Below are 24,333 nucleotides of genomic sequence, written 5' to 3' on the forward strand. Positions count from 1 at the left end.
GACCATTACTCCTCGTTCTGTCATCTGCTACCATTGAGAACAGTCTAGAGCCATCCTCTTTGGAACCCCCTTTCAGGTAGTTGAAAGCAGCTATCAAATCCCCCCTCGTTCTTCTCTTCTGCAGACTAAACAATCCCAGCTCCCTCAGCCTCTCCTCATAAGTCATGTGCTCTAGACCCCTAATCATTTTTGTTACCCTTCGCTGGACTCTCTCCAATTTATCCACATCCTTCTTGTAGTGTGGGGCCCAAAACTGGACACAGTACTCCAGATGAGGCCTCACCAGTGTCGAATAGAGGGGAACGATCACGTCCCTCGATCTGCTGGCAATGCCCCTACTTATACATCCCAAAATGCCATTGGCCTTCTTGGCAACAAGGGCACACTGTTGACTCATATCCAGCTTCTGGATATGAGCATATCAGCATCACTGGCTATAGATCATCTGTTCTGTTTAGACCCAGCTGTCATAATGTTTATGTACAATCCTGTGACCGGGTCTGATGGCAATCTTTTATTCCGAAAATTTAATGATTAAAGGAAAAATTATCAAACTCTGGCACTTCATATTCAGCACCATAATAAAAGTAGTCTGATCTTCAAAGGTCCTGTAGCTTTCATTGACTTCACTGGGACCTGTGAGTTCTCTGAAAATCAGGCTAATTTTATTGTGTTGACTAAATATCAGTTTAGATGCTTAATTTTAGGCCACCTACTTAAGACATTTTTGGCTTAGATGATCATAATAAATACATGGACATAAGAATGGAACCATTTAAAAAAATCCTGCCTGGTCTTTTGCAAAATAAAGAATTCTGCACTGTATGTAGCGTTCTTTAGCATCCTTAATGTTCTTACCATGTGACAATAACGTGGGCTAGGGGTTTGATCGCACAAGTTGATTCCTCATCATCTTCTACTTCTCAGCCTGCCCCCCCTCATAAAAATGTATTTTCCTAACCTTTCGTTATCAGTTTTGTATTGCCATAATTTAATTTGAACAATAAAATTGTTTCCAGATTGTCAAGTCTGAGATGGAAAGACAGTGTTATTTATGTGTTAGTAAAGCAGATAGTCTTCTTCCAGTTCAGTTTGGATCCAGAAAGGTTTTTTGGTGATAAACCTGAAAACTGCTTTCATTATTAAGTGACAGGAACACTGCATTAAAGTTTGTTAGAATAGTTTTACTTCAGACATGTAGTGCTTGTGCTTTGTTCCACTAGATGGTTTCAAAGGTTACTGTGGTCCAAAGCACTTTTCTTAGTTCTGAGGTCAATAATGGTGGAAACAGAAATGATGCAACATATTTCTCAATTTAAAATAAATTAGGTCAGATTCATTAGCATTTTAGGGCGCTTTTAAAGTGGCCTTTCTGCTTGAAAACGAATGGGGTATGTGTGTGTGTGGGTTAAAGCAATGATCGGACACACCAGAGTTTATCCCTTGATGCCAGCTGACTCAGCCCTCTCCTTCTTTGTGTCTCCTCTGCCTTCAGTAAGGATCTTATCTGTCACAGATGTTTCTGGTGTCCTGTTTCCTTGACATCATCTTATGGAGGCTTCAGAGATGCAGAATCTCTCTCAGCTCCCCACAGCTCATTGCTTCCCAACAAAGTGGAATTTCATGTCCAGAGCAGGTGTGAGGCGACCCCTGGTGACTAGTGGCAGAGGTGGTGGCATCCTTTCAATCATTTCATTTAGCTTCAGCCATTTATTGACACCCATGCTTGACTTTCCCATACCAACTAGTATTCTTTATGGAACCAACCTGAAGCTGGTACTGGGACCTGATACTGGGAGCAGGCACTGCTATATGCCTAGCTCACTTGTAAGATGGCATGTGGATGTGGTAATGTAGTAAAAACCTAACTCTGAATGTGTCCCCCCGACCATTTAGTTTACAATGGCCCAGAGTATGAATGTCCCAATTTCTCTTGTGCAAATCTTCTGCAAAGTAGTATGATTGCTACTGCTGTATCAGGCCACTCATCTTTTGAAAGTGGTTTCATCTTGTTTTTCATCTTGTTTTTCGGATGATTCTTAGCATGTTCTGGAATGGCATTAGTCTGATTTCCCACTGATTTCTCAAGGGAAGTAAAGATAAAAATATAGTGTCATGCCACATTTTATACATGTGTAAAACATTAAATGTATTAAATATTTAGGGCCAAATTTTCAGAAAAGCACACTTGAGGCATTATACTGTTATGTATCTACAGGCCAGCAGTTACCATGATGACATGTGAAAATCAAGGAACTCGGTGTGCAAATGGCTATTTTGGAACCTGTTGAGCTGGTCTCAAGGGCATTTACCTGATTTTTATGTACACTTCTGTTAACTACACGTGCAAATATAGATACACAATTGTGTGTGGACCTCCAGCTTCCCTGTCCAAAAATGTGGTCCTTGTTGTTTAATACAGACCAGCACCTCAAGAAAAATATTGACAATAGCCCTTATGTACCATATTTGTTCTCTATTTCTTTTCATCTACTTTTTTTAATTAGTTAGGACATTTGCATGACAATGGGATCTCTTTATTTTAGAGTTAATGTCTTCTTGCTTTACCTGAAGTCCTATGCCTGTGATTGTGACATTGCAGTCATTTTCACAGCAGATAGCTATGATGTCAAATGCAAAGAATTCTGATTTTGGGTGGGAAGCAGGCAGCTGGAGCAAATTAAATGCTTCTGAAGCAAAGATTCTGGTTTTGCGCATAGTTAAAATACTAACAACAAGGAGCCTGAAGTCCTTCATCGTATAGTCCTTATACTCAGGTAAAACTCTAGTCCAATGGAGATTAAAAAAAACACAAGAAAATGTATGTATAGCTGCAGAATTGTTTCTGGGGAGGATGATTTTCAATAGTTTCCAGGAGTTATTAGCTGACGAGCTAAGTGCCTCTTTCGTGAGATCACTATATTAAATCTATACTTTTTATCATCTGTTTTTTATCCCATGCAGATGTCTGTTTGTTATCATACGACACTTTGTCTAAAACCAGGATGTGGCCAGCCTTTTTAACAAGGTGTATGCAAATTGATACCCATGAGCCTTTGCACAAACATCTTTCCAATCCTGTGATAATCATTCATCTAGAAAAATGAGTCTGAAAGCAAATATATCTGGCTTTAACAAACGATTCTCTTGTCTTACAGAGAGAGGATGCAAGCCATGGAGAAACAGATTGCCAGTTTAACTGGTCTTGTTCAGTCTGCGCTTTTTAAAGGGCCAAATACAAGTAATAGCAAAGATGCTTCTAGGTAAAAAAAAAGAATTCATTAAATCTGTTTCTCTGTAATTATTGTTAATGATCAATCAGCAAAATTAAACGTTTAATGTAATAACAGAAGACTGAATGCTCAACATTTAAAAACTTTTTTATCACTTTTGATAAGAGCTGGATTGTTAGGCAGAGTGGGAAAAGTATTCCAGCCAATGAATGGAGATTTAACTGCATTGTTCTTGTTGATGTTAATAGGAATAATATGGTTAAATCTCTGTGCTTAGTGCTGGAAATGTACCCCTTTGCTTAACCTGTATTTAAAAGCTTATTTTGAAAAACAAACAAACAAAAAACCCACAAATCTACAATCCACGAGCAATTTAAATGAAAAAAAACAAAACAAAAAAATCCTGACAACAACAACAACAAAAACCCAGTTTGTATGGTCAACAGGGTAATTTTTATTTAGTTATGATAAACCTCACTGCAAATCTACAGTAAAGCTAGTCCTTGAAAGTTGCTTAAATAGCTATTTGCAAGAAAAATTCCGTTTTGGAAATTTTAAAGCTGACTTTTCTTTTCTTTTCTTTCTTTAGTGAGAAGATGGTGAAAACCATGTCCAGTAAAAGCAATATTGACAGTGCAGGTAAGACCATTCTTTTTTAATTGTACAGAATACACAAATCTACACTGTAACTCAGAGTCCTGTAGATATTAACATCTTATGGGAATGCTAATGCAACTGTAATTATAGTGTCAGAAGCAAGGCTATAATCAAAGGATATGAGAACCAATCAGTTCCTTGTTACCAGTGGTTACTCGAAAGGGACAGGGTTTATTCTTCTTTCAAAGTGAAATGCACACCTGTGCAGGGAGCCAGCACAAGATTTAGGTAAGGCATAGCCCTTGTGCTGGTTCTCAGAAAAGGGGTGAATTTCACTGCATATGCATATCTCCTATAATGCATATTCCCAATCCGGACTTGTATTCGGGGAAAAAAATAGTGGTATCCTCACAAACTCCACCCAAGACAAGCTCTTCGTATGTGAGGTACCAAAATCCCATAGCGCTCACAGCAGACTGTGCAGATATTAAGAATATGATCGCATGTGCTCTGCTGGGCCCTCCCTCTGCAGAGTTTAGATACAGCTATAGGCAAGGCAGGTTTAAGACATAGGAACTTGCCTATGACTATAGCTCTGAGTCATATGAGGGTATTAGCATCTTGGTTACATTATTTTTAAAAATTGCTTCTGTCCCTTATGGTTGGAAAGGAACTTGAAAATGTGACCCAGATGTAACCAATGCAGTGATGTGGGCTTGAGTGTGCAGACCGGCTCCTGCAGAGAGAGGTGCAGCAGCCAGTAGAGTCAGTGAGGAGACTCTATGATCCCACATTCAGCTCCAGAGCAGACCAGGCTCTCGTTGCTTGCATTGTTACTAAAACTCTATTTATGCATATTGAGATGGTTTAAAATATTATTGAATGCCTTTTTACCTATCCAAATTGTCAACTAGTAAGAGAAAAAATGGATACCTTTTTTATCCATTGTGGAAATGTCCTATATAATTTAGTAGAGAATTACAACCTTTCTGTAGGATGTTTAAACATTCCTGTAGAATTAAATAGATAATTCTAGCCCTGATGTAGAATTGTATTGGTGGTATTTAAAGCAAACAAACCAGCCCTACAGACAAGGTGTAATTCTAAATTAAATTCTGTAGATTTTTAGTCACTCGCTACAGACCCCTATTACATTTCTAAAGAAACCTATAGATTTCATCTCTATTAAATTCTGTAGGATTTTCTGTAAGGGTAGTTTGGCAATAAGATGCTATAGATATAATGATGCTAAGAAACGTAGCAGTCAGCAAGATAGCATTTTCTCTTATTAAGCCACATTGATCTGTTACTAACTATTGGCATCCTCCTACAATGTGTTGGGTAGTCATCAGTTCCTATGAAGCCAATAAAGTTTGAGGTTCCTCAGCATATGTCAGGATTAGGTCATATTTAGAGTCACAGTTCTGGGCAATTTTGAGGGGCGGGATAAGGATATTACAAAAGAACATGCCAGCTAACATAAGCACCCATGCAACTACAAGTTCTTTAAATTATTTGCAGAAGTGTCAGTTGCTCTGGCAGTCTTCAGCAGCATTCGTTAATTTGTCTCTTTCTGGGCCTGTGTGTGTGTCTATTGCAGTGGATTGAATGCAAGCAGAAGCAGTTCTGTAATTGCTAGCAACACTGTTCCAGCTAAGAGGACTCTGGTCTGGCATGAAATACAGGTTGCCAACCTTGCAGTTTATTAGGAAAGCTATTATACCACTCACCAGCCATTCCAGTGGTGATGTTAATTCAGCTCCAAGAATTCCGTTTCCCTAGAATAGCAGTGTGACCGCAGATTGAACATGGCCAATAGAAAAACAGACCAGAACTAGAAAATATTGAACATATGCAGCAGAGAACAATTTAAGAGCCTGATACTAGAACTGGATCCCTCCAGTTGACCCCTTGAGCCCCACTGAAGTCAGGATCTCACCCTAAATAGGTAGGACAGTGTTCTTTGGTATAAAAACAGTACAGTTTGTAAAGAAAAAAATGGCTGTTCAATACTTTCAGGCAATTTAGAGAAAAATAATCTGTCTTTCTAGGAACTGCAATAGGATCATATTCAATAACATTCCTATTATCTTCCCCAGTTCATTGTCATTATATGATAAAAATAGATAATATTTTGCAGTCACATAGATCCTGTCAAATACAAAGCACTGTAACAACAATAACTAATTAACCTTCACAATGCCTGTACTAGGTAGCCATGGCAAATATTATTTATTCTCTTTTCCCTGATGGTGAAACTGATGTAGGGAGATGTTCCCAAGACCACATAAACCAGTCTTATGACTGAATCTCTCCTGGCAGCCAATACTGTGCCCATTCCCACTAGACTGATGTATCCTATATTTTGAACAATTTGAAAGGTTTCTGTTTCTTATATTATAGCACATGCACATTAAAAAAGCATTTATAATAACTGGAAACTTGAAATCTACCCATCTTTGTATTTCATTTGTTGTAATGGCACTGTGTACCTTTTAGGCCTTCTGGCTGTCCCTGTGCCTTTACTAACTCACACAAACCTTTTCTGCAGCACTGTTTAGGGATGGAGATCATGACTCATGCCATGGCTGAGACCTTGTATTCATGCAGCTACCTACTGTCACTAAGTTCCCCCTAGGTCAGGTTTATGCATGTCACCCACAAGTGAGGGTCGCTACCTAAGCCCAAGTTCCAATTCCTATTATCTTAAATAAAACCAGATTTTACTCGCATAGGGTAGTAATAAAGAGGGGGGGACCCCTTAAATAAAAGGGTATGTAAAATACACTCTACAAAAAAAAGCTCTGCTTAGTTACTGAGTTATAAATTATGTTTATATATGAAAACTTCACATAGTACAATAATCTTTGGTCTGACCAAGCAAGGACTGCCTGTGTTCAAGGCATTACATGTTCCAAGGTATGTGGATAATTCGAGCTCCTATTTCCTTTATAGCTCTGCTCAGCTTGTCAGCATATGCTAAATAATGCCTTTATTTTTCTCCAAACATATTTTAATTTTAACATACCTTCACCCTCCAAAATCAGTTTTGTTGACTCTCATTTGGTTTTGGCCGATCCCTGACATGGATCAGGTATGGCCATTAGGCAATAGCCTCTTAAAATACACACTTTCACTTAACTACAGCATACATAACCATCATCTTTAGTAATTTCAAATAACACTTTAAAACAGAGCTATAGAAAAACATTGATTGAGCAATCCCTTCTAGAGCACTGGTAAGCGGAAATGGGACTTGCTTCCCATCCTTAACAAAGAAACAGCTGTGGAAGATAAAAAGTGACTCAGAAATATAGTACAACATTATATTGTACATCACATATCCTGATGACAGGAGACTTTGATCAAACAGAAATAATATGGGAAAGGCTCATTGGAAACAAACTCAAACCTTCTAAATTGTATATACAGGTACCTGTCCGTGCTTTAATATTGTTATCTCGAATATGGTATTTCATGAAAACCAAAAAGCAGTATCCTTTTAGTTTGCCAACATTTTGGGTCCTTTAGCTTGAAATATTAAATAAATAAAATGAGACTGTTACGGTCATAAAGTCTGCTTATCATGGTTTTTTCCTTTAGACTCAACTCTGTTTTTTTCACAGAACTCTGTTACACACATCACAGAAATAATAATAAACTGCACAACAGGGTTAAAAAAACAGTGATCTTCCACAAATTTAGTTGTGCAACTGCCACTGATGTGAATGGGACTCCTATAACTATGTCCCTGTAAACTGCTTCAGCCCCCAAAAGCCAAGAGAAATTAGAATATTAGAAATATTCTGTCTATTGATTTATATCTCTCCCAGACATACGAACACCAACAAACACCCACCCACCCTCACTCCTTTCCATCCTATTTTTCTTTTCAAGTGGCCAGGATAGAGAAGGCACAGATTGTCAAAGAACCACAGGCCCAATCCCACTTGCCTATTTCCCTGGAAGGGTGGTAGGAAGGGGCCTTGAGAATTTCCTAAAGAGAGGTGGAATATATTTCTTTCTGTACTTCAATAAGTTGTTGTTTATTGGGGAGGGATGGACCATAATACATGCAATGTTTTTGTTTGAACTTGTCTTAATCCATCACTGTTGGTGGGTTGTGCACTGCAGTGGAGAACCTGCCCTTTGTGAATTCCTTATATAATGAGCTATGTCTTCAAAATGTTCTCTCATGGATACACCTGTTGAAAGTGGACCATGCCAGGCTTCGAGCTCTGTTGACTCTTGCAAATGAAACATGATCATTAATGCGGCCTGGTTGACTCGGGCAAAGTCACATGTGTATATATATGTAAGACGATGTGCTCTTTAGAAAACCTTTCAAAATCTGGGAACCACAGCTTGTTAGTGGTGAAGTTGCAGCTTTAACTTTGAATGTTCTTATTTTGTTTAGTGGACTCTATTCCAGTATTTGTGAGATTCAAATGATTGTGACACTGTATATATATATATATATATATATATATATATATAATATACTATATATCCCTAGTGATATTTGAATACAAGAGGGCTATTTTTAACGAGTGGATGGGCAACCCCGTTCGAAAAATCTTTGTATTTGGCCTTATCTTTCTCTTCAGTCAAGCCTGGATCAAACCCAAACCTCCTTTAGTGGCCTGGATAGATAAATAAAGGTGTTCTGAAGGATAGTAAAATGGAAGGAGAATGATGGTCTTGTGACTATAGCAAAGGACTGTGAGTTAGAAAGTCTGGGTCCTATTCCATGCTCAGCCACAGACTACCTGTCTGGTCCTGAACATGTTACAAATACTTCACCTCTCTGTGCCTCAGTTTAAAAATGGGGCTGCTGTTCAGCTTTGTTCACTAACTTTTGTAAAATACTTGGATGTTTTCAATACAAAACACTATAGAAGTGCAAAGTATATTTTGTATTAAATGTCTTTTCGCTCTTGCCTAGCTGGCCTTCTAATCACCAGTCTATAGCGTAGGCCTGCTTCCAAGAGAGAGAACTACACTCCCCATACCAACTATCTTCTCACTCAGCTGTCTTGTTCTTCCTTTCTGATGAAATGCCAATCTGTGGAAACCAACTACTGATCACCAGAGCACTTGCATGCTTGCTGAGAGCCTGCCCTGTACTAATATTTCATATTCCAAGTGCTTCCCTGTAGTGCTTGAGAAAGCAATGGATACAGGGGTTAGAGGACTTACTGGTACGCCGGAGTCCTGAGCAGGGGGCATGGCCTGAACCGGAAGAGGCTTGGCCTTAAATCCCCGGGCCCTTTAAATCTTGATTTAAAGGGCCCGGGGCTCCAGCTGCGGTAGTGGCGGCTGGGAGCCCTGGGCCCTTTAGATCACTGAGGAGCCCCGGGGGCTCCCGACTGCCACCGTTACCCCGGGGCTCTGGGCTCTGGCAGAGCTTTAAAGGGCCTGGGGCTCCACTGTGGTAGCATCTGCCGGAGCCCCGAGCCCTTTTAAATCCCCACCAGAGCCCCGCCGCTGCTACCCCAGGGCTTTAAATTGCCGTCTGGGAAAGCCGGTCCCAGTACGGCACACCGGCTCTTACCAGTACGCTGCACCGGGGCATACTGGCTTACTTGCACCTCTGAATGGATACCATGGCTAACAGGTGGCTAGTGCAGGCTCATGGCAGTGGTTGGAGTGGCACACCAGAGAACAAGAAAAAGACCTACCTGTGAGAGCGAGTGGCAGGAAGGGAGATTAGGTTGGGCAGGGGGTGGGCACTTGTCTTTTCAGGAAGTGGATCACAATCCAGCTCTAGTTACAAGGAGGACAGGCAAGTGTGGGAGGTATATATACTGGTTGGGGGCCAGATTTTTGGGAGTGCTTATGGGTACGAGGCATACGCCTGCCTGTCTGATCACTGGTTTGGTGATTGAACTGTGGGAGCTATTGCCTGGGGCAGGGATTAAAAGGGTAGGCTTTTTAAAAAAATAAAAAGCCCAGAATTATGGCTAAGAATCTGAACTTTTAAAGAACAGCTTTCAGAACCTTTTGGGAATCCTGTCTGTATTGTCTGTGAATTTAATATTCTTCTTTTAAAAAAATGCGAAAAAAATGGTGCATATGGGATGGAGAAAGTGAGATGTCCCTACAAAGAAAGCTGCATCATACATATTGGCAGATGCATAGATAAGTATTGATGTATATTAGACTGCAGTGTGAAATGTGCACAGGATAGCAATAAACACAAAGGCTGCTTGTTTCTCAAGCATTGCATTTTGTAAAGGAGCTCCTTAGAAGGTAAGCGAGTATTGAATGATGCTGAAGTGTAGCAAAAATATGTGATAGCTTGCTCAGCAATGAAATGAAGCTGGTGTTGTTTAAGTTATTTAAGATCTAACTGGAGTGTGTTTAAGTAAGGTATAGCATTACAGCTTCAAGCCGTGGGTTAGAACAGCCTTTTGTCTCTTCATGTATCAGGAAGTCGATGGTATGGTACAGCAGTGTACTGCGTGGGTGCAGTCCATCATGCATATGCTTTTATGGACAGGACTTGCTGCTTTGTTTCCTGATTTTACATATTTAAATAAACCAGTGAAGACGATTTTTACAAATCCCCCAGCCTCTTTTTAAATGAAAACAAAGACACACATCAGAAAATGGACAGTTTGCCTTTTTTTCAAACATCTTCCATGTGGGAAGGATTTGAGGAAATAACATGATAAGGCACATACACCTGTTGCCAAAAGAACAACATGTTTGCAGCAGGCTGTGCTTTATCTTTGTATGCTTTGCTAGTTGACTCAACCAACTAATGATTAGTGGACTGGGTGTAAATATAAGTCCACAGGGTTCATTTTCATGCAGTGGGTGTGGTGTGCAGAGTGTCCCTCTCTACACTGAGGATTTATCCTTAACAAGCAAAGAAAAGCTTGCAATTCTAGCTTTAGCTTTGATTTCATTAAACTTGTCATAGAGCGGGGCATGGGTGAAGCAAATAGTGACCTAAGCTACTATGCACAGGAAGGATTCCCATCTTCATTGACAAGTTGCTTTCAGTTTATGCAGGCTGTAGGTTTTTCCTGAGAGTGGAGGAGGTGGTTGGAGTGAGGAGGAATGGGAGTGACAGATGTATAACAGACAGGGAACCTGCAGACATACTGTCCTCTTACTCTGTGCACAAGGGACTGACTTGCCATTGTGACCAGCAGGGTGTGCAAGGCAACATAATACTGTGGAGTTATTCAAAAAATGAGGCAGGTCCTGCTTACAGTCTCTCAGTCTGCCTGTTTCGGGGGGAAAAACACACTAAGACGACTATTAAAAGTGAGAAATGTCAAAATGCAGATGTAATGTGGATACTGGCTGCTGATTTCAGATTTGATTGTATTACATGAAGAAAACTACTATGCACGTAAAAAGAACTGGCCTAACTATGACGGCTTGATCAAGGAATAATGTTTTGTTAAGAACATAGTTTCACAGCTTTTTGTGATTGTTTGTTTTAAAAATCATTTGTAGAGTCCTGCACAACCAGTGCTGGTTTTAAATGCAGTTCTGTGTAGATGGCAATCGAAGATGAGGGGATGGGCAGATTAGTGGGGGCAGCATACAGTTGGATAGTGTCTGTTGTGCCACCATTTTATTTCTGGTTTGGGAATATGGTGGTTACTCTTTTTATACTTTTTAAGAATAAGCCTGTGGAGTTGCTAGCTGGGAACATGTAACTGGTAATTGAGTAGCCGACTAGGATGTTTTCCTGTGCTTGTTTTCCACACACCTGTGTGCCTGGTTAAATCTCTTTCCCGTGCCAATCAGTCAACAAATAGGTAGTGTAGGATCTTTGTGTGTATTGATCAAGTCAGTCTCAGATGGCCCCTACATAGGGTGGGCATTGCCACATCTCCGGAATGCTAGATACGCCGATACTTCCAGGAATTGCATGGGTCCCCCACCCCCATCAGCATGACCTTGCATGCACGGTCACGCTGCATGAAGGATGCCATTTTGAAGAGTGTGCTGCCTCATCCCTGGCAGCATGACCTCATGCGGTCATACTGGAGTGCAGAGCAGCGAGCTCTTCAAAATGGCATTGTCCATTCATGATACTACACAAAACCATGTCCAGTTTTATTTTTGTACTAGACAGAGGACAAAATTATATTTTTTTAAAAAAGGACTATCTGGCTTAAATTGAACGAATAGCCTGCCTAACCCTACACTACAATTTTAGCCATGTTGGGAGGGCCCAGTTAGAGCATAGCTATCTCCAAACCTAGATCCAGCACAGTTCTGTTTGGTAGGGAATGGTCCAGTGGGTGGTCAGCATGACTTGCAGTTACAGTTAATCTCCCATCCATACTGTAAAATGGAACCATGTGGTAACCAGATCCTCTGACATGGCTGAAGTGGCAACACAGTTAGGCCCTCAGATATCTCACTGCAAAGTTGTGTATTGGTTGTGGAAATCACAGCCACTGGATAGATAATGAGCACTGAAGTCTGCAATTAGCTATCTTCATCCATTTAAGATACAAGCTGAATCTGCTGTGCTCGCAGTGGGGAGGAAAATGCAGCTGGACCTTCACTTTTCGTAATCTAAAGAGTTTTGCTGGCATTACTTGCAGGAGCTGCTCACGTGTCTGGTGGAAAGAATTCATTAGCAACTACTGACTCAACTACCATCATCAATCACCCTGCACCCGTTGGCTCCCCAGCAATGCAAGTCAGCCTACATGATATGAGATGCAATGTGTCTGACCTTCGGCTGCAGCTGCGTCAGATGAAGCAGCTACAGGTATGGTCACATCCCTTCATTTGCATGAGCACATGTCCTCGTTTTGAAAGCCTTTTCCTGTGGATTAGAGTGTAAGACATTTTTGCCTTTCAGTGCCTTTTCTTTTTTTTTGCTGCTTGAAGACACAGTCTCTGCCCTGCTAAAGATCTTATCATCTAGCCGTTTTCACCCTCCTGAATGAACACTTCAGATGTGAGGAAGCCAAATAATAATTTTGGGTCTGTGAATGAGCTGTGCAATTTTTAGGGCCTTTGATTTTCAGAGACCAAAAGAAGTAGGCAACCTCCTCTAGGACAAAAAGAAAAAGAATAATGTAGTCGGAGCTGAGAAGACTCTTTCTGTTATAGTATGTCTGTATTTTACCAATGCTTTCATGACCTACACAGTGTCAGCACTTCAGAGGCGATGAGAGATTCTCAAATGTTACTGATGACTGCAGATTTCAGTTCAGAAGTCCTAGCAGGCTATATGACACATACACACACATTGTACAGTATGGAAATACATACTGCTCACCCCAAACGCTGTAGAAATATTTGTACAATTCTTCAGTCCTTTGCCTAACTGAAAATTGAAGGACAAATGTGGCATATATATATTAGATAAATACTTCATCACAGGAAATGTAAAATTTATTCGTGTAAATCAATCTGGATAGAGGAACAACCAGCTAACATTCCGCCATGCAGGACACCCCGCCTTAAAAGTGACCTCAAGCCTTTTGCAATTCTGGTTTATTATTATGGAACAGAGTGATACTAGCACAGATTAGAATACACAGTATGCTTTGCCTTTTGCCCTCTTACCTAGACGGGAAGTGTAGTACTGGTTACTACTAGTTGAGGAGGGGACAGGAGAGTCCGATTAATAATAGTAAAGAGAGTGCGCCTGTGAATGAAGAGGTGGTCATATATTCTTTGCTTCGCTTGCTGGAGAGGAGGAGATGGGATCAGGCAGGTGATCTTGTGGATGCTGCTATATCCATGTGCTTACTCTTTCATTTAGGCTTGAATAAATCCATGAAATACAAATGCATTTTAATATATTTCTTAGTAGTGTTGCCCACCTATATCCAGATATCAGCCTATTTGGTATGCCCACCTGGACGTTGTGTTGCACTTCACAGTCTCTCTCCCAGGAAGTAAATTTGCATTATTCTAGCAACTGTGTACCTTCCAGGGCAGCCTCTGAGAAAGGTTTCCAGGAGTCCGCAGCCACTTATGACAAGTTACCCCCTCCATTTATTTCAGTGATGGCGCACCTGCAGTTCTCTTGGTGGTCACTCCAGTAGCGACTGGGCATATTAACAATCCTGGGAGACCCTGTGTTTGAGATGCACCATATGTTGTTCACACAGACTATTTTAAAATTACTATAATGGGAGATTCTCTGTCCTAAGTTCACTCAATGCATCAGTTTTTTTCCTTCATGTTCTTTAAACAGGGCTAACAGGTTTAACCCAAAGAGGCACCCTCTGTTTACAAGTCACACTTCTGCCTGAAAAGACATCAAAGGAAAAAAGTATTTTTCTCTTTTTCTCCCATTTGTTTAGTTCATACATTTGACAGCACTTTGTGTTTTGTCAATTTCACTATTTCTGCTGTACAGTCAGTCAATTTCTTCTGTTATTTCTGAGTCTTTCACATAGCAACATAAAAATAAATACTTCTGAAGGATTAGAAAAAATAACATTTATTTGTATTACCAGAGCACCTAGGAGTCCCAGTCATGACCAGGATCCCATTGTGCGAGGCACTGTACAAACAGAGAACAAAAAGACAGTCCCTGCTCCTAAGAGCTTACCACCTCACAAGCACAAAAATTGGCATGTTGACTCAGGGACAGATGCAGTACTTGGTGTACCAATTTTTTAAAAATATTGGTACACCACCATCAACTCAGCATCTAGTCTTCAAGGTACCATTAATTAACATAATGGAATCCTAGAGATCGGAGATGAAAAAGACCCATTAGTTCACACAAGGCTTGTGTAATGGGGTCTACAAACCCCATACTGAACATAGGCAGCGTGGTAGAATCATAGAATCATAGAATATCAGAGTTGGAACGGACCTCAGGAGGTCATCTAGTCCAACCCCCTGCTCAAAGCAGGACCAATCCCCAATTAAATCATCCCAGCCAGAGCTTTGTCAAGCCTGACCTTAAAAACTTCTAAGGAAGGAGATTCTACCACCTCCCTAGGTAACGCATTCCAGTGTTTCACCACCCTCCTAGTGAAAAAGTTTTTCCTAATATCCAACCTAAACCTCCCCCACTGCAACTTGAGACCATTACTCCTTGTCCTGTCATCTTCTACCACTGAGAATAGTCTAGAACCATCCTCTTTGGAACCACCTCTCCGGTAGCTGAAAGCAGCTATCAAATCCCCCCTCATTCTTCTCTTCTGCAGACTAAACAATCCCAGTTCCCTCAGCCTCTCCTCATAAGTCATGTGTTCCAGACCCCTAATCATTTTTGTTACCCTTCGCTGGACTCTCTCCAATTTATCCACATCCTTCTTGTAGTGTGGGGCCCAAAACTGGACACAGTACTCCAGATGAGGCCTCACCAATGTCGAATAGAGGGATACGATCACGTCCCTCAGTCTGCTGGCTATGCCCCTACTTATACATCCCAAAATGCCATTGGGCTTCTTGGCAACAAGGGCACACTGTTGACTCATATCTAGCTTCTCGTCCACTGTCACCCCTAGGTCCTTTTCCGCAGAACTGCTGCCTAGCCATTCGGTCCCTAGTCTGTAGCGGTGCATTGGATTCTTCCGTCCTAAGTGCAGGACCCTGCACTTATCCTTGTTGAACCTCATCAGATTTCTTTTGGCCCAATGCTCCAATTTGTCTAGGTCCCTCTGTATCCTATCCCTACCTGCCACCGTATCTACCACTCCTCCTAGTTTAGTATCATCCGCAAATTTGCTGAGAGTGCAATCCACACCATCCTCCAGATCATTTATGAAGATATTGAACAAAACCGGCCCCAGGACCGACCCTTGGGGCACTCCACTTGATACCGGCTGCCAACTAGACATGGAGCCATTGATCACTACCCATTGAGCCCGACAATCTAGCCAACTTTCTGCCCACCTTATAGTGCATTCATCCAGCCCATACTACTTTAACTTGCTGACAAGAATACTGTGGGAAACCGTGTCGAAAGCTTTGCTAAAGTCAAGAAACAATACATCCACTGCTTTCCCTTCATCCATAGAACCAGTAATCTCATCATAAAAGGCGATTAGATTAGTCAGGCATGCCTTCCCTTGGTGAATCCATGCTGACTGTTCCTGATCACTTTCCTCTCGTGTAAGTGCTTCAGGATAGATTCCTTGAGGACCTGCTCCATGATTTTTCCAGGGACTGAGGTGAGGCTGACTGGCCTGTAGTTCCCAGGATCCTCCTTCTTCCCTTTTTTAAAGATTGGCACTACATTAGCCTTTTTCCAGTCATCCGGGACTTCCCCCGTTCGCCACGAGTTTTCAAAGATAATGGCCAATGGCTCTGCAATCACAGCCACCAATTCCTTTAGCACTCTCGGATGCAACGCATCTGGCCCCATGGACTTGTGCACGTCCAGCTTTTCTAAATAGTCCCTAACCACCTCTTTCTCTACAGAGGGCTGGCCACCTCCTCCCCATGCTGTGTTGCCCAGCGCAGCAATCTGGGAGCTGACCTTGTTCGTGAAGACAGAGGCAAAGAAAGCATTGAGTACATTAGCTTTTTCCACATCCTCTGTCGCTAGGTTGCCTCCCTCATTCAGTAAGGGGCCCACACTTTCCTTGGCTTTCTTCTTGTTGCCAACATACCTGAAGAAACCCTTCTTGTTACTCTTAACATCTCTTGTTAGCTGCAGCTCCAGGTGTGATTTGGCCCTCCTGATTTCATTCCTACATGCCCGAGCAATATTTTTATACTCTTCCCTGGTCATCTGTCCAATCTTCCACTTCCTGTAAGCTTCTTTTTTATGTTTAAGATCCGCAAGGATTTCACCGTTAAGCCAAGCTGGTATACTGCCATATTTACTATTCTTTCGACACATCGGGATGGTTTGTCCCTGTAACCTCAATAGGGATTCCTTGAAATACAGCCAGCTCTCCTGGACTCCTTTCCCCCTCAAGTTATTCCCCCAGGGAATCCTACCCATCAGTTCCCTGAGGGAGTCGAAGTCTGCTTCCCTGAAGTCCAGGGTCCGTATTCTGCTACTTACCTTTCTTCCCTGTGTCAGGATCCTGAACTCGACCAACTCATGGTCACTGCCTCCCAGATTCCCATCCACTTTTGCTTCCCCTACTGATTCTTCCCGGTTTGTGAGCAGCAGGTCAAGAAAAGCTCACCCCCAGTTGGCTCCTCCAGCACTTGCACCAGGAAATTGTCCCCTACATTTTCCAAAAACTTCCTGGATTGTCTATGCACCGCTGTAGTGCTCTCCCAGCAGATATCAGGATGATTAAAGTCGCCCATGAGAACCAGGGCGTGCGATCTAGTAGCTTCTGCGAGTTGCCGGAAGAAAGCCTCATCCACTTCATCCCCCTGGTCCGGTGGTCTATAGCAGACTCCCACCACTACATCACTCTTGTTGCTCACACTTCTAAACTTAATCCAGAGACACTCAGGTTTTTCTGCAGTTTCATACTGGAGCGCTGAGCAGTCATACTGATCCCTTACATACAGTGCTACTCCCCCACCTTTTCTGCCCTGCCTGTCCTTCCTGAACAGTTTATAACCATCCATGACAGTACTCCAGTCATGTGAGTTATCCCACCAAGTCTCTGTTATTCCAATCACGTCATAATTCCTTGACATCACTAGGACCTCCAGTTCACCCTGCTTGTTTCCAAGGCTTTGTGCATTTGTATATAGGCACTTGAGATAACCTGCTGATCGCCCCTCATTCTCAGTATGAGGTAGGAGCCCTCCCCTCACAGATGTTCCTAGTGAAGAAAGTCTGTCCTATTTACAAGCAAGCAGCTTGATCACAACTCCATGCAGCTGCCAGAGCTGCCAATCATGGAGGCAGGCCCCCACAGCTGCGACTGATAGAGGAAACAAGGCCTGCTGTAAAGGGAGAGCACAGAGAAGGAAAAGGAGCAGAAAGTTGGTAACAGCTCTGCACCAGACCGTCTTCAGGAAAACAGCCAGGAGACTGCACGCCCAAAAAGTGAAGGCCAAGCAGACTTAATTGAAGGTGAGGGTCCGGGTACTGACCTGAGTGAGAGCAGACTAAGGAGGGTGAGTCAGGAGAAGCTGAGACCACCCAAGAGATGGCGACACCTTGTCTATGCTGGAAGAACTATCCAATGCTAACAGTGACTGTGAGTAACTGGTTCAGAACCTGGTTTAGCAGCAAGTATAGCCACAGGCAAACTGAGGTCAGGGCTATGTCAGCCCACTGATTAGGGATTAACTATCATTAATGAAATCGTGATTTTTGTATCAAAGGTTGACTAAAGTCAGATATTTTTCCTACTACTGCCGTATCTTCTTCCACTAAGGGACTGATTTTTCAGAACTGCTCAGCAACTTCAATTCCAATAGATGTCCAAGGGTCTGCAGCCGCTCAGTGCCCCTGAAAATCAGGCTCTATTCTGCAAGTAGTTACCACTATTTTTAACAATAGCTCAGTGTTAGAGGAACAGCAGGATTTCTATTGTCAATGCCAGGAAATGAACTATAACCACAGCCTGGATCCTTTTGTATTTGTTGCCTCAATGACTTGAACAACAAACAACCATATAATTATATAAAGTAGTTCATTCTGCTCTCCTAGAATAGTGGCACTGATGATAATCAGAACATTTATAGAACAGGTCTAAAAAGTACTTTAGATTATGGCAGGCCAGCTTGTTCATTACAATATAAAGCATTGTTGGCTCATTTGTATGTTGTGATCTCTTCCTCCCGCCCCCCCCCCATGCCTGCCTTCAGAGAATTTCTTTCATGCATCCTGTTTAAAAAGAAAAACATTACTAAGCTACAGGGAGTGTGTGTCTGTGTGTGTGTATTTTCCTTCAGTAAATTTGTTACATGCAGGGAAATGAGTCCTTCAAAAAAGTTCAATGACACTAGTGTTGTTACAGTGGTATATGGTACTCACTAGAATAGTATCACAAGTATAAAATTGAATTACAAATTCAAATATGCTTTCAGCTGTGTTATAAAAGTGGCAAAACTGTGTGAAATCTGTGCTTGGCAGCAAACTACAGTAATTAGATAATTAAATCATATGAAAGTCCCAAGCTGTAGCCAAATCCTATTTGTGGATGTGCCTTTCATTTTTGGAGCTGATGTGCTGAAATATACTTCAACATAGATGCAGCCTGGGGTGGATCCAGGGGCTGTTTCAGTAGAAGGCTGCAGTTATCCCATGTGGGTTCTCCTCCCGCTAATGCCTAGCGCATTGGCAGCCTGGGGTACAAAGAAAGCCTGGGCTAGCAGCAGAAACTCTCCAGCAAGAGCCAAGAGCGGCAGCAGTGCAGGGGCTGAGGCCTGGCTGGTCCTCTTGGTCCAGATGCTGGCAGGGAGGACCTATCCCACCTGGACAAAAGGCCTCAGCAGCCTCTCGAACTGTGAGGGATGGAGGAGTAAGAGCAGCATGAGCAGGGGAAGGGCCCATACTTGAGAACAGCCACAGCAACCACCATGTTCCTGGGGATGTCAAACTGTACACCTGTAATTTGACGCGTGGCCTTTATTTTTTTATTATTATTTTTACAAACTGGTGGTTTGTTCCAACCCCCATTTTCTATCACAGTCCTTCTGCCACCAGACCTGTTCTCTTCATGCTCCATGCTCCTCTCCATCCTTCCCTCCCACTTCCCCTTCTCCTCAGAGTCTGTTGTCTTTTTCCTTCTCTCGGGATCCTTTGAATCTAACTCATCCCCTCCAGCCATTCCCCTCACCCCACCTCTGCCCTCCATGCTAGTTAAAAACGATACAAAACCTGTGTCATATAATCCAAAGAGCTATATTAAAAGAACATGAAGTTTGTGAAATCAAGAGTTAGGAAGTGCCAGAATCCAGGTCCCCCATGCAACCTTAATGTTCTTTTAACATGGGTTTTTTTTTAATGTAATTTCCAAAGTTGTTTGGGTTTTTTTTAAAGCAAACTTGAAATACAGGAATTCTTTCATGTGGACCCATATTGACCCCCAGCCTGGGGCATCAGGAGGATTCAGAACTACACCATAGACCTCTACCACTTGAGCTAATGGAGTACCTGTTAGAGCCAACCACTAGAGTGGGATGAGACATATACTTTGCCAGTGGGTTTCACAGCTGTTTGCTGACAGCAGAGGAATGTAGAGACTTGGGACATATGCGTTCAGTTCCAGGTTTTGGAGGGGAGAGTGCTGTAGTGGCTATAAGCTATTCTGCTCCTGTGCCCATAGCCTGTCTCTGTCCCACTCTGCTCCTATCCATAGAGACCTGCGCGGATTCAAAATTTGTGCCTGCGGGTATAAATCAGTATCCATGGAGTTTCAGCGCTCTACCAGGAGCTGCAGCTGCGAAAGCAGCAGCCTGTCGGGCCACCGTTCCCAGGAGCCAGTGCCCCGCACTGGCAGCTCCTCTGGCATTGCTGTACTGCCCCCAGCCCCACCCACTGGGGCGGGCACCAGGCTCAGTGGCAGTGCAGTGGGAGGGGTTGGTGCAGTACAGCCACACCAGAGGAGCTGCCAGCACGGGGTGCTGGCTCCTGGGAGCGGCGGCCCAACTGTCCTGCAGCTCCACGGATACTGATTAATATCTGCAAATATCGGCATCCATGGATATAAATTTTATATCCACGCAGGGCTCTGCCTATCCAACCCCCCATTCCTTGGCTTGTGTCCTTTTCTTCTTTGCACCTATCAACTCCATCCCCTTCTGCATGTATGTATTCACTCCATCTCCTGGTTCCTACCCTCCCACCCCAGTGCCTATCTATCCCCCTACACTCCAGCTTCTGCTCCTCATTCCTTCTGCTCCATCACCACTCAGTTCCTTCCTCCCTCCCCGTTTGCTCCAACACCCTGTCCTCTGGCTCCTGCAACCTCCGCGCCTCCCCCCATCCCCATTTATTCCTTTCTTACTCCTCTGCATTCAGCTCAGATGTTTCTTCCTTCTCCTCTTCGCTGCCTGGGCACCAGCCATGGGAACACTGAGAGCACAGAGGAGAGGCTCTCAGTTTCTGTATGCAGTGCCCGTGCTGTCCCTAGCAGCCAGGATGAGCAATTGCAGAGAAAGTCTTGGGGCAAGTCTACACTACAAAATTAATTTGAGCTAAGTTACGTTGACTTACAGCCACTGCAGTAATTGAATCGGTTTTATAGGTCCACACGACACCCCTTGTGTCGGCGGTGCACATCCTCACTAGGAGCACTTGCACTGATTTAACGGTCAGTGTGGAGCATCGTGGGACGGTTTCTGAAAGGCAGCCACAGTCGGTGGAAGAAACACCGTGTCTACAATGACACTGCATTGACCTAACTTACATCGAACTAAGCACTATGCCTCTTGTGGAGGTGGAGTTAAGTCGATGTAGTGGGCGAGTTACGTCGGTGGGAACTACATTTCAGTGTAGACACTTACAGAGTTAGGTCACCATAAGCTACCTTACTTTGTAATGTAGACCATGCCTCGATCAGCCCCTGCAGTTCTGGGATGGAGCGTGCTCAGAGCAAACTAACAAGTTTCTACTGTGCGTGACCTGAGATTTTTCAGTGGTTTATTACTTGGTCAAATTTTCGATAGTTAAAGACACATCAGTGGCACCAGGGTGTCCCCTCCGGCCAAATTTAAAGACCCTGGCCCAAAACGTAAAGGTGCTAGAGCGTCTCAACAAAACAGCTGTAAGAATTTTTGTTTAAGAAGGTCAAAATAATTTATTTTCTCTAATCTTGTTCTCAAAAATGGCTGCACTATTTTAGCTGGAACTTTCCATTAAATAAATAAATTAATAGATTCAGCCTGAGGCGGACATCCAGCATGGGAAACTATAGCCCCAGTGGTAAAAGACTGTCGAAGTTATAAGCAACTGAAAACAGGATCTTATAATGGGGAGTGTTGGGCAGCCTTAACAAACTGTGTCACTACCTGTGTCACCTGTAATTATAATAAAAAATATGAAACCTAACATAACATGCACCTTCCGTTTCCCTCATTGTTTTGCTTTTGTCATTGAGGCAATGTGATCTAGTGGAGAGAACACTGGACTTTGACTCCAGAGACATGGATTCTATTCCTGACTTTGCCACTGGCCTGCTGGGTGACCTTGGGCATGTCAGATCACCTCTGTGCTTCAGTTTCTCTATCTGTAAGATTATAGTTATCTCTTTTGTTAAGTTCTTTGAGACCTATGGTAAAAAGTGCTATAAAAGAGGTATTATATATAGGCTATATATAGTTATGTATTTATTTATGTTCCCCTTCCTTGACCTCTGCGCCGACCTCAGGGTTCAGCTATGTATGTGTATATGAGCTATGAATACAGAGACAAGCGCCCAAGTCCGATGCCTTGCACCACAGCATATTTGTGTGTCTCAAATCACCATGCTGGCCTACACTAATGTAAATCAAAACACTGATCCCACACTGAGCGATTACATATACAAAATGCCTTTTAAATGATTTGGTATGGAATTTAGCAGCTGCAAACTTTTAGAATTCCATACAATTTAAAAAAAAAAAAAAAAAGGAACACTTCCCTGCTTTTCTGCCTAACCTTGCAGCTGTTGCATTCGGCTCTGTTTTTCCTCCAACAGTTCTGAAATAGTGCTTAGTGCCTATCACAGCCTAAACACACTGGACACCCAGAGCCTTATCACGAAAGAGCTGACTTTCCTCTCAGTGTGCATCCCACTCATGTTAATGGGGAAGTAGGAGTGCACAGCAGAGGACAGATTAGATCATACAAATCTGGAAAGCCAGAAGCGATGTATTGACTTGTCTATTTAGTTCCTTCATGGACTGGAAAGATGAACAGTGACATAATAGGCCTTTTCTATCTCTGATTTCTATTTTCCTCTTACAATCTTCCTAAATCAGACTCTGAGGTGGTTTTGTCGTCTTGAAAATCCACTTGCATCTTTACCAACTTTGCAAGACTGGGTGACTATTCCCAGGCCTTTCAGGCAGCAGCATTTCTTTTCAAGTCATATTGTTAACGCTCTTATGAAAACTTCTATGTTTTTTGTTCAGTAAGGTGGAAATCCAGATAAGATTTGGGAATACAGTGGCAAGTGCGTAGGTCGCTCGGCTCCTAAGACACTTAGGCACTTTTGAAAATGTTACCCTGTATCTAGAACATTGTTAGGATCACAGAATCATTCTCATGCCCACACAGATCCTAACTGTGCTAACTGGACACAGCCTCACTTACTACTTTGTATGTTATGACCTCAGTAAAACTGAAAGTAGGAGACCCTAGCCATGGAAAGTTGGTAATATCAGGCCTTCCAGGGGGCAGTTAGAGCTGGAATTCTATTTGTAATAGTGTTGAGAAATGTTTACTGCTGAGACAGAAGATAATACCCCAGTGTTGAACCTAAAAATAGATACTTCGTCTCCTCTCTCCAGCACTCCATGCCCAATGAAGAGTGGTTGGAATTTCATAAACATACTTGTGAAAGAGCATATAAAAAGTGTTCACCTCACTGGGAATATAGGAGGAACTTGCTCAGTGCCTATATACGAGTCACCCATGGCCTTGTAATTTGCAACATCTTCTAATAGAAGATTTTTACTTGTAGTGTGGAAAATTACATCTTAAAGAGCAGTTCTACTCTAAAAGATGCTCTCTCTTTAAAGGAATAAGTGATAGGTTTGCAAGTACAGTAAAATGATGGTTTTTTTAACTGCCAGCCCTGCAAGCTCATCCTGCGCAGTACAGCCAAGGTGGGTTCTTTCCTTTTCCACGAATGAAGATTCTCCAGGCCAAAGTAGGTATTTAATAATATCTGTGCACCCTGATTACCTTCTGATTATGATCTCAGTGACACCTGTGGATTCTCAGTGCCTTCAAACCATTTTGTACAAGTGTAACTGATCGGCCCTGTAGATAAAATTCAGTGCACAATTGATGCACGAGTAGAAGTATGCTCCAGTTCACTCTCTCCTAACTGTTTTGGCTCTGCAAGGTTAATGGGAATAAAAGGTATTACAACTTACATTGCCCACTAAAGTGAGAAGGTCTGTGGCTGAGTATGCATAGATAGCAGATCTCTGGAGAAAGGAGGTCTCCTTTTTAAAAAGTCACTTTTTAGAGAAAAACCACATTTTAAAAGTCTTTGTTGTTGATGTATATTGCAAATTAGCTGTACGTCTTTCATTCCATCACATTGGGTGGTGTATCCACTGCTTGTAATACTGAAAAGTGACCCTCAAAGAATGGCAATATGTTTCAGCTTTCGTGATATTTTCAAATGATGGTCCAGCAAGTTCAGTGAAGGACTAGTAAGAGGCATATACAGAAGGGAATCATGCCCTTCAGTGTGACAGCTCCTGGAGGAGCGGCTGCACTCTTATTACACGGCACAAGGCAGGAAGCTCAGCACTGATATTTTACACAACACCTTCTAATGTCACATTGAATGGTGGAGAAAGGTTTCAGTCCCTGCAGAAGTGTGTGGTGAAATTGGTGGCAGACATAGTACATTATAATGAAGTCTACATATTCTGTCAGCTTGCTGCTGTACGTCAGACACACGCTTTAGAAGTTAATGGAATTTGTGCTCTTTCCCCCTTCTCCTTGAAATAACGTTTA

At 42.5% G+C, this 24,333-nt stretch overlaps 1 protein-coding gene across 8 annotated transcripts in view; it reads left to right on the top strand.

Moving 5' to 3' along the window:
- KIAA1217 (KIAA1217 ortholog) overlaps positions 1-24,333 on the top strand; it is a 255,962-nt gene that overhangs the window by 196,458 nt on the left and 35,171 nt on the right. For 5 of the 8 annotated variants that reach the window (XM_074946095.1, XM_074946088.1, XM_074946093.1 and 2 more), the window contains 3 exons: positions 3,159-3,263; positions 3,823-3,872; positions 12,410-12,579. In XM_074946095.1, coding sequence (XP_074802196.1) covers positions 3,159-3,263; positions 3,823-3,872; positions 12,410-12,579 — 325 coding nt within the window. The remainder of the gene's footprint in view (positions 1-3,158; positions 3,264-3,822; positions 3,873-12,409; positions 12,580-24,333) is intronic. The other 3 variants (XM_074946089.1, XM_074946092.1, XM_074946094.1) reach the window with 1 other exon arrangement.

Source organism: Natator depressus, chromosome 2 (assembly GCF_965152275.1).
Source record: "Natator depressus isolate rNatDep1 chromosome 2, rNatDep2.hap1, whole genome shotgun sequence".
Taxonomy (NCBI): Eukaryota; Metazoa; Chordata; order Testudines; family Cheloniidae; genus Natator; species Natator depressus.